Source organism: Cupressus sempervirens, chromosome 3 (assembly GCF_028749045.1).
Source record: "Cupressus sempervirens isolate cs-2001-9-10 chromosome 3, ASM2874904v1, whole genome shotgun sequence".
NCBI lineage: Eukaryota > Viridiplantae > Streptophyta > Pinopsida > Cupressales > Cupressaceae > Cupressus > Cupressus sempervirens.
In genome coordinates this window covers 186,456,370-186,468,124 of record NC_143120.1, presented here as the reverse complement: position 1 = coordinate 186,468,124, position 11,755 = coordinate 186,456,370, and the positions used below count along the sequence as shown (strand labels likewise).

At 40.5% G+C, this 11,755-nt stretch overlaps 1 protein-coding gene across 1 annotated transcript; it reads left to right on the top strand.

The window, feature by feature from the left end:
- The first annotated feature begins 616 nt into the window (after positions 1-616).
- LOC149565421 (uncharacterized) lies at positions 617-3,778 on the top strand. The gene is made up of 4 exons (XM_089816316.1): positions 617-1,027; positions 1,079-1,656; positions 1,855-2,677; positions 2,771-3,778. The coding sequence occupies exons 1-4, from the start codon at positions 617-619 to the stop codon at positions 3,776-3,778; spliced, it is 2,820 nt and encodes a 939-aa protein (XP_089672442.1).
- Positions 3,779-11,755: the final 7,977 nt, after the last annotated feature.

Sequence of the window (11,755 nt, the reverse complement as noted above, 5' to 3'; positions counted from 1 at the left end):
AGATTGCACTGTGGTGGTGTGAAGCAGTGTAGAGATAGTGAAGTGCTCAGGTGCAGTGTGACTTGGGCTCCCCAGCTGGGGGAGGCCTGGGTCTTATCCGTGTAAGCCAGCAAGGGTTCAAGAGAGAATCAAGGTTGCCTCGACAAGTTCCAATGACATAGGGTGTTAGGGGTGTGGAATCTACGTGAAGGACAACAGCCTTGGAGGTGAGGTGCACAAGAGGTGTGCCAGTGTTCTAAGAGTGGGTGCACAACTAGGGGTGGGGACTTGTATTGAGTGCTTGGGAAGCATTTAGGTAGCGATCAACAACATAGTTGAAATTGATGTAGACCGGGCCAGGGGCCATTGTTCATAATCAATAAAGCTACTTGTTACCCCATATCTGGTGTTCAGTATGTGTTGAGTAAAATTTCGCTGTGCAAGTTATTTTGTATTGTGCTGACCAAGTGTATGTAGGTGTTGAGCTAGGGGAGTTTGGAGACAGGCGTAGTTTGGGATTGTCTCATCTGGGAGAGATCGCCAGTGCCGCACGAGTTAAAAACCTAGCCCTGTGACAGTTGGTATCAGAGCCCAAGAGGCTGATACTCCCAGCTTGACACAGTTAGTGCAAAGTAGGATGTCTGGAGAAGAGACTTATATGTCTGGTGAGGAGGCATCATTGGAGGAGTATCTCGCAGGGAGACCTCCAAGGTCCAACATCAATACTGGACCTAGGAACACACTGAGATTAAGTGATAGAGTCAACGACTTGGATAGTCGAATGGAGTCCATAGAGGACATAGCCGCATCTCATAGGATAGGGCAATTGGAGGTGAAAGTCAAGGACTTAGTGGATGACTCTGGTAGAGTGACAATGGAGTTGCAGACCTTACAACAGGAGCATAACTCACTGTCCGATGATCATACTCTTTTGGGAGAAGCTCACAAGAAGCTTCGAGAAGATCATGCGGCATTGTCAACGAAATTCCAAACCTTATCAGGGGAGCATAATACCATGATTTCAGACTGTCAGACTTTGGCAGCAGAGGTGTAGAGGTTAGTCAAGGAAGTTGACTTCATGAAGGCTGTCTTCACTTAGGGAAGTGGAGGCAAGGTCGGGCACAAGAGGAAGCCCTCTGATCCCTACGATGGAAAGAGGGATGACAAGGTGTTGGAGAATTTTTTTTTTGATATGGAAAGATTTCTGAAATCTCTCAAAGGTTACACCGATGAAGAGAAACTTGATGAGGCGGTGTGTTGCCTCTCAGGGGAGGCCAAGTTGTGGTGGAGAACCAGGCTAGAAGACCAGAAGGCAGGAAGGCTAGTTCCAACAGTGAGCAAGTGGGAAGACTTGAGTGCACTGCTCAAACAACAGTTTAAGCCAGAGAGTGCAGACTTGGAACTGAGGTATAAATTTAGATATATGAGGCAGACGGGGTCACCGAGGGAGTACATCCAGACCTACCGTACATATATGTTGCAAATGCCAAACTGGATAGAGGAAGAGAAAGTGCATTTCTTCATAACCAGCCTGAAACCAGGTCCAATGGCTGAAGTAAGGAAAGCTAGACCTCAAACAGCTGAGGAAGCCATCGCCATTGCGACCGTTCTTGAAGACCACCAGTTTGGTAAAGAGACTAACAATAGTGGGCCATTTCAGAAAGGGGACAAGAAGCAGTTCTAGAAGAAGAATGACGAGAAGAGTAGTGGGACTACCAAGTCAGTTGGACCGTCTTCGAGTACCAAGATGACAGGGTCGTTGAAGCCAACACACAAGAAGGATTCAGGCAAGGGAAAACCTGATGAGTGAAAGCCAAAGCCTAAGGTCCCTTACAAGGCATGTTTTACTTGTGGAAACAAGGGCCATTAGGCCAGGGACTGTCCAGAGAGGCAGAGGGTGTCATCGACACAGGCTGAGGTTGCAGAGAAAGATGATTCATTTTCACTAATGGGAGTGATTCAAGGTTTGCATGCCGTGAAGAACCAACAACCTCAGAAGGCTACGACAGCTAGGCCCAAGAACTTGAACAGATTGTTGTATGTGGAGACCATGATGGCCAACAAGGGGACCATGGGAATGATAGATTCTAGTGCCACACACAACTACATCTCAGCTAGAAGAGCTGTGGAACTGGGACTTAAGGTGCAACCAGGCACAAGTTCCTTTAAGGCAGTGAACTCACCTGCCAAGCGAGTAACTGGAGTTGTGAAAGGCACACTAGTGAAAGTGGGAATGTGGCAAGGCCACATAGATCTTATGGTGATTGAAATGGATGATTTTGAGTTGATTTTGGGGCAAGAATTTTTGAGGCTAGGTAAAGTGGCAGTGATGCCTCATTTGGAGTCAATTTTGTTCTTAGATCCGCAACACTCATGTATGGTGAAGACATCAGACAGGCGGCAGTCTAGGAAGGCTCCAGTGATTTCAGCTATGAGCATGAAGAAGTCAGCCAAAAAGAAAGACAAAGAACCTATGTTCTTGGCAGCACTACTTGGAGGTTGGGATGAGTTACAAGGAGTCAAGGAGACACTGATTCCAACAGAAGTAGAAGAGGTCATATCAGTTTTTGAAGACCTGATGCCAGTTAAGTTGCCCGCACAACTCCCTATCAGAAGAGCCATAGATCATAAGATTGAGTTGATACCGAGGACAAGGCCTCCAGCTCAGGCCCCATATCGGTTGTCAGGGCCAGAGATGGTTGAACTTAAGAAGTAGTTGGAAGAATTGCTTGAGGCGGGGTATATCAAACCATCTCGTTCTCCCTATGGAGCTCCTGTGTTGTTTCAAAAGAAGAAGGATGGAACATTAAGGTTATGCATCGACTTCAGAGCTCTAAATAATTTAACTATCAAGAACAAGTATCCCCTCCCACTCATTGCAGATTGTTTTGATCGCTTATCAAGAGCGAGGGTGTTTAGCAAGCTTGATCTGAAGCAGGGCTACTATCAAGTGAGGATTGCTGCAGGGGATGAAGAGAAGGTTGCATGTGTGACAAGATATGGGTCATACGAGTTCATGGTGATGACCTTTGGGCTATGCAATGCATTAGCAACATTTTGCACACTCATGAACGATGTGTTTCACCCTCTATTGGATAAGTCTGTGGTGGTGTATTTGGATGACATCTTGGTCTATAGCAAGAATATGGAGAAACACAAGCAACATCTAGTAGAGGTATTTGAGTTGCTCAGGGAGCACAAACTATATGTGAAGAAGGAAAAGTGTTCATTTGCTCAAGAGGAGGTGCACTTCTTGGGACATATAGTTGGAAATGGTCTGATTCGTCCAGACCCAGAGAAACTGCAAGCAATCAGGGATTGGGAGCCTTTGAACAATGTTCACGAAGTGAGGCAGTTTCTAGGTTTGGCAAAATACAACAGGAAGTTTGTTGAAGGGTATTACAAGCTTGCAGCCCCTTTGACAGATCTCTTGAAGAAGGACAAGAAGTGGTGGTGGTTAGATAAGTGTCAGGTTGCATTTGAGAGATTGAAGGAGAGACTCACTTCTTCACCAGTGTTGACATTGCTTGATTTCACAAGGCCATTTGAAGTCCAGTGTGATGCTTCAGATTATGCAGTCAGAGGTGTGTTGATGCAAAATGGACATCCAATTGCATACGAGTCTAGAAAGTTGCAGGATAGGGAGAAGAATTATCCTACCCATGAGAAGGAAATGACTGGGATCATACATTGTCTCAGAACTTGGAGACATTATCTCTTGGGGACACAGTTCATTGTGAAGATAGACAATGTCTCCTCAACGTACTTTAAGACTCAAGCCAAAGTGACACCGAAGTAGGCCAGGTGGCAGGAGTTCCTGGCAGAGTTCGACTTTGAGATCCTATATAATCTAGAAAAGCAAAATGTGATTGCGGATGCTCTAAGTCGAAAGGGACAGTTAGCTGCAGTTGAGGAGGATCAAGTGGCTTAGCCAGGGGCTAGCTGTGTGACATTATCTGAGGAGGTCTTGGAGACTATCAAAGAAGGATATCAAATGGATCCTCAGGCAGCTCAATTGTTCAAGCAAGCATCTGAGGGTAGGACTCGCAAGTTCAGCATCCAAGATGGGTTTTTGGTCTTTACCCAGGATCGAGTCTACCTTCCTAAGTGGAAGAATGTGAGGAGGGAAGTCCTACATGAATGTCATGATAGTCCTTGGGCTGGGCATCCAGGGAAAAAGAGGACCCTTGCATTGCTTGAGAGAGGGTTCTACTGGCAGAATATGAGAAAGGATGTAGATGAGTATGTCAGGAGTTGTCTCATTTGTCAGCAGGACAAGGTGGTGACGAAACCTCCGGGAGGTTTGCTGCAGCCGCTTCCCGTTCCAGTAAGACCATGGGCAAGTGTAAGTATGGATTTCATCATAGGGCTGCCTGATGTGAACGGGTATACAAGTATTATGGTTGTAGTTGACAGATTCTCCAAGTATGCCACATTTGTAGCATGCAAGGTGGAGGACGTTGCGGATTACTTTTTCAGGAATGTGGTGAAGTATTGGGGTGTTCCACTGAGTATCATTAGTGATCGGGATGCATGGTTCACCAGCACTTTTTGGAAAGAGTTATTCAAACTGATTGGGACAAAGTTGCTCATGTCGACGAGTCATCACCCGGAGACAGATGGACAGACTGAAATGATCAATGGGATTCTGGAAGATTATCTGAGGCACTTTGTTTGGTCGGACCAATCCAATTGGCCAAGGCTATTGGACTCAGCTCAGTTCAGCTACAACATGCAGAAGAGTGCATCGAGTCAGTTCTCACCGTTTGAGTTGGCAACAAGCCAGCAACCACTGACTCCTCATACAGTTTTGAGTGGATACATGGGAGAAAGTCAAGATGCAAGGAAAAGGTTGCAAGAGTGGCATGACCAGGTAGATCTTGCTAGGCATAATTTGGTCAATGCTGCTGAAAGAATGAAGCACTATGCAGACTCAGGGAGGAGCAGTGTGGATTTCAAAGTGGGCGACAGGGTCTTTTTGAAGATGGATCTAGTTCAGTTCAAACCACCAAAAGGGTTGAGTACATCATTGGGACGGTGCTACGATGGGCCTTTTTTAGTTGTTGAAAAGATTGGGAAGGTGGCATACAAGCTGAAGTTGCCAAACCACATGAGGGTTCACAATGTGTTCCATGTCAGCCAGCTCCATCCATATCATCAGGATAAGGAGGACAACAACAAGAATGTTCCAACACGAGGACCAACGTTTGTCAAGGACAAGCCAGGGTTAGAGGTGGAGGAGGTGATTTCTGTTAGAGATCGAGGATATGGTAGCAGAAAGTGGAGAGAGTTCTTAGTTCATTGGCAGGGCCAAACTAGGGCAGAGGCGTCTTGGGAGCGAGCTAAGACCATGTGGAAATATGAAGATAAGGTTTTGGAGTTCCTGAATCGGGACTCCAACTTGTCCCTTTGAACATCCAGCTTGGAGCTGGGTGCCTCAGTAGCACATCATGGCCAAGTGTTGTCGGCGTCCGGGATGTCGCTTGTTTTAAGTGGGGGAGGATGTAAGGGATGGGTGATTCACATAAGGGGAAATGCTATCCCTCGGTTGAGACAGAGGTCTTTAAGGGGCTTGTCGGTTGTACGGACAATTTCTAATGTGGAGTGGGCTGAGCACTTATAACTATTATAGGGGGAAGAAGAGCACCCTGATCGTTCTGAAACGAATGTCTACATGTGATTGCTTTTATTCTCCAAAGCGAATGTCATGGTGCAAAAATGCAAGGAGGCACACAACAGCTATCAGCGAGCAGAGTGTTCTAAGATTGCAGTGTGGTGGTGTGAAGTAGTGTAGAGATAGTGAAGTTCTCAGGTGCAGTGTGACTTGGGCTCCCCAGCTGGGGGAGGCCTGGGTCTTATCCATGTAAGCCAGCCAGGGTTCAAGAGAGAATCAGGATTGCCCCGGCAAGTTCCAACGACACAGGGTGTTGGGGGTGTGGAATCTACGTGAAGGACAACAGCCTTGGAGGTGAGGTGCACAAGAGGTGTGCCAGTGTTCTAAGAGTGGGTGCACAACTAGGGGTGGGGACTTGTACTGAGTGCTTGGGAAGCATTCGGGTAGCGATCAACAACATAGTTGAAATTGATGTAGACTGGGCCAGGGGCCATTGTTCATAATCAATAAAGCTACTTGTTACCCCATATCTGGTGTTCAACATGTGTTGAGTAAAATTCCGCTGTGCAAGTTATTTTGTATTGTGCTGACCAAGTGTATGCAGGTGTTGAGCTAGGGGAGTTTGGAGACAGGCGTAGTCTGCGATTGTCTCATCTGGGAGAGATCGCTAGTGCCGCACGAGGTAAAAACCTAGCCCCGTGACATCAATATTGATGAACTAAACCATCGCCAAGATTTAAATCTGAACAAAATTGTAGGAAGAAGAATTGAAGTGCTCCAATGAAAATTCTTCATCAATTAAAGTTCCATCACGTCTATAGTGTATGACCTCCTTCAGGAGAATGAGTTGAGAGTGAAAGGAATATTGGAAGATGATATGGTGATTAGGGAAGTGAGTCCACGTATCCACTGTCAACATTCTTTTCTATGCACACAACAAAGTTTTTCGGTGGCTGTACAGGTCTTCTTTTCAAGCGTAAGATAGTCGAGAAATCTAAACAAATCGATCAAGGATTCCCAAAGAATGACATGTGTTGGCTTAAATATTTTAAAAATTGAAACACCCTATATTATCCACGAGAATATAAAAAACTTTTGAGTACATTTTTTCAACTAGTGCTCCAACCAACGACAAGTTGATTGTAGAAAATTACAATAGTTTCTTTTGTTTTGTAATAGATATTTCAGCTACCTAGCATTATATATTTCTAGAAGGGCAACAAGAATGAATTTACACGGTCTAATATATTCAAAGACTGGACTAGCCTTGCTTTTATTTAAGCTTGATCAGGAACCAATATATGGACTTCAATCGTTGTCACTACTCCGTGTCACATTAGTTTCATGATACTCCATGTCGGTCGGCACTTGCAAAGTGACTTTGTGAGCCTCAGTGATCCCATTCTTGGCCTTCTTGTCATTTTGAATACATAGCAAGCTCGCCAGAGTTGCTCTTCTCATCTCTTGTCACAACCCACTCCTTCACATACTGAATAAATTGGTATTGGACTGCCACCTAGACAAAAGAAATTAAATTAATTGCTTGAATTAGAGTCAAGCAATTACTAATTTTGTTAAAAGTTTGTTTTAAGAAAATAAATTCAAACTATTATAATCTGCACGTATTCACGAGTAACCGCATTCCCCTTTTCAAAAGCCAAAAGTCTTTTCCACCTTCTTGGCCGCACACGCACCTGGGACTGTGTGTTGTCAGGATTGCTCCACTTCAGTTCGAAGCCATTGGGAAATAAGCCCCCCCCGCTCCCCCCCGACTATTTAAGTAATCAGCCATATTCAATATACGGTCCAAAATGGTGGCAGGGTATATTACATAGGAGATCCTGCAGATTGAAAAGAAATTGCTTGTGATGGAAGGCGTTAAGAAGAGAAGAATTTTGGTAGGGCATTAACGACTTGTAGAGCTACAGGTTCGTCTCTGTTCCATATTTCACTTCAGAATTGTAGAAAATGAATGACTAATTCTTCATGAAATGTGCTCTTAAATAGTTGGATTAGAGTCCATTTTTCATATTCTTTGGGTACTAAATCTGGAGTACTCCACCAATTCAATTGATTTAGTTTTTCAATATTTGTTTCGATTTTCTCCTGTCCTATTACTGGGTGGATCTCCAGTCTATTAAGAACAAACAAAAACACTGCAAGGGTTGCAGGTATTAGGCGTATCATCTTAGTCTTCTGAGAGAGAAAATTTGCTGACATATCACCTCCCTTGTACTTCTTCTGTTGGAAAACTACATGTGAATGGTTGTGAATGCCCACCTCTATCCCTCATGGTCTCGTTTGGTATCCAAACTCAAACCAGAGCATGTCAATACAATTATGATACCTCGTAATGAATAACAGCCTCAAACAAGCGTAGAAAGTTTTGATGAATCGTAAAGTGAGTTGATTTAGGACTCTTCCATTATAGGTACGGGCTTGAAGTAGCCTTCATATCAAATTTGAAGCAGCCACAAACAAGATATACATGCAACTAGATGAACTAACTTGTTCCTCTTTCGCATCACACTGCCAAGTGATTAAAATGACCACCTATTTCTACTGCAATATTCTAATATATCATTTGGAGGGATGAATATTGAACCCTATAACTGCTAGATAAATGTGTTGTAAAAGGAAATTATAGTCTAATGTACATTAGAAAGGGTACTATTTGTATATGAGCAATGTTAGTATGCTAATAGAAACCAAATTTAAATAAAGCTTCTACAAACTAAACAAAATTCATAAACTTCAAGATAGACTAAGATGAGCTCTCAATTGACAATATGAGCCATTAATGGACTCTCTCAATAAAAAACTCTCTTGTTGAGTGGCTTTGTCTAAATAGACAGGATGTATGCTCAAGCTTATACTTCAAAAAGGGCTTCAAATGGAGTTGGAATTTGGGTGTGAGTGTATGGTTTTGATGTAAAATGGCTTCTTAAAATGGCATTATGACTTTACTTCATGGATTCTGTTATTTTACAAAAAGGAAGGATCCAATTTATAGGCAAGAGGCTTGAGGGATTGAGGGCTAAGATGCAAGGATGGAAAAAAACTTATGGAGGGCTCAGATTGTATGAGAGGAGAGCACATGGATTGTGCTTCCTTACAGCCAATCAGGGAGTGACACATGTCACAGGGTGAGAGGATGGAAGAAAGGGGAAGGATGAGTCAACAAAGGAGGCTCAAGGGATAAAATCTTCATAAAGACCCTCATAATGGCTTGTAAGAGCAATAAAAGGGCTTGGAAGAGTCATTTATGGCCTAGTGGGCTTCATAAAGTTTTATGGTTGGGATATTTTGAAGGAGATGAGAGCAATTTCGACTTGGGCTTGATTAGGAGGGTTTTAAGCTTGCTTAGGATTGTGCAAATGATTAGAGGATGGATTAAGATGGTTTAGGATTAGCTTAGGGATAGGCAAGTGGATGACATTTAATGAGGGTGGGTGAAGGAGGAGATATTTGTTGACTTTGGCTTGGGTTAGTAAGTCTTAACCCATTTGTAGGAAATGTGACAAGGTTAGGAGGGGATTAGGATTAGGTTTAAAGACATCTTCTAGAAGAGTCTAGACTTTGGATGAGGATAAAGACTTTCTAGAATAGTCTAGAATTTTCTAGGATGAGGATGAAGACTTTCTAGAAGAGTCTAGAACTTTTTAGGATGAGGATAAATTAGATTTTTAAGAAATAAATAAATGTTTATTTATTTCAAGGGTTTGGGTTGAGGAGATATTTATTAAAACTTTTTTAATAAACATGAGGATTAATATTTAATCTTAATTAAATATTTTGAGTTGGGATTAGGTGTAGGAAATGATGGGATTAGCCTTTAATTAAAATTCAAGAAGGATTAGAAGATTTTGGAAGAGGTTAGTGGTCTTAAAGAAATTGGCCAAGTTTTGGGCAAAAAATAAATTTTTTATTTATTTTGGATTTTTTGGTCAATTTATTAATTAAATAATTAATAAATAAGGAAATAATGTTTAAATAAGATTTAAACATTTTTGGGAGGGATTCCTTAATTAAATATTTTTAATTAAGATAAAGGGATTTAATGGCATAAAAATAAATAAATTAATTAAATAATTAATTAATTAATAAATGATGATGTCATTAGGAATTTTTTAGAAAATAAAACTACTTTATTTTCTAAAGGTTTTTAGGTGTCTACACTATTCATAGAAGGACAATATCAAACAAGACATCCCTTAAAACCTTTCTGAAAGGACAAGTAATGTATGTATAATGAGCCTTGTGCATAGATTGCTCTTATGAATGGGAAATTGTAAACAAACAATATTTTAAGTTACACCTCTGTCTCCAATGATCGTTCACTCTCCAGGGGTAACATTTTGACAAATTTTAACCAACAAATTGTCTCCAAACGTGTAGGTCAACATCCTTGGATAATATCATGTGTTACATTCTCAAATGGAAAATTATTTTCTAACCTTTGATTATGGTGAATGAAATAGTTGTTGACTATTCAACTAGATTTTGCTTACGTATTTCTGTATTCTTGCAATTGTTGATATGGAAATGGCTCAGTAGGACATGGTTCTTACATATGATGAAATAAAGTTTGACATGTAGGTAAAATTCTTTAGTATATTCATGCATGTCATATTCATGTTATGATATGTTGTTCTTGACAATTCGTTAATAACTAGCTTATGAAATGTAATGATTATTGCACCTATCATCTCGACATGTAAGTTGGAAAGTAGAATGAAGTTTTATAATTAATTGGAAGATATTGTATCTACTTGTTGATTCAACTATTTGTAGTTGACTTTTTACTAACCCGACTTGACTTTTTGGCCTATGTGGCTAGTGTATGGAAATGTTGTCTCCTATAAGAATGCAAAAGGGTATGTATAGATCCTTCTTTTATTTATTTGGAAACATTTATCATTGGTGTTATGTATATGTGATGATCCACCATGTATGTGAGTTCCACTTAATAGAAAGTTGTTGACTCATCTTATTTAGTCTACTTAGTCAATGAATGATGATAGATTAGTTGGTCATCTTGAGTTTTTTTATTTTGGATTCCTAGTTGATATGTTGTCTAACAAAGACTCGGGTCAATATTTCTTGATACATTGGACTATGTGGTCTTGGTATCATTTCTTTAGTTATTATATTGGTTGGATACATGTCATTAATTTTGAGCTTAATGGTGTAGTATAATGTAAATACATTTGGATGTAAACTTTTGGATGTAAACTTTTGGAAACATTTAGATGCATAATGATGATTAAATGTTAATGAGTACATTGATGATATTTGATGATGATGAAATATGATTACGTTACATGGTTGTGTTTCATGGATGCTATTGATGTGGCCACTTACTCCCTTAACAAAAATCACATGTGGATGGTATGTATGGTTGATTTATTTTGTCATTCAGGTGTAATGAAAGATGAGTTAAAGGAAAATGTTGACTCCTAATATTTATATTGAGTACTTACATTTTTGAGCTATTGATATTGGAATTAGCTAAAGGTATTCTAAGTGTGCATGTATAAGTATGGTAGGAAGTGGCTATGAAGTTTCAAATGGTAGGGTCAAATCTAGTTGATGTCAAGGTATGATAAGTAAGCACAGGTATGTGTTTGGTATCATGTGACATTAAGGTAATATGTTACTTAATTTTGAGATTTCTTGAGATAAGGAAGTAATTGATTTGATATTCCTTGAGTATTTGATTGATTTGTGATATACTATGGACTAATATTTTGGTTTTTTTCCTGTAATGCAACAAAGGGAATGACACATCATAAGAAAGGGGGAATGTTGTTGGAGAGAGGTAGTCTAACCTTGTAAAACGATATAGACGTAATGGAATTCACACAGTCACACATAGAAAATGTTCTTGAAATGATTACTTATGCATGTGCTTACATAAAATTTGTATTATCCTCTATAAATTTGTTACTTCAATTGTGTGATAATATATCTTTCAAAAGATGGCTCCATGAGAGTTAATGTGTTAATATGTTAATGAAACATACCTTTCATTTAAGGAAACAAAATTTTGACCTTATTTTAGTAGATGAAAGTCAGTATTGTTGCTAGAATTACATTATTAATCATTGAAAAATGGATACTTTGAAAATTCCATGAATATAATTATATGCTTCAACATTT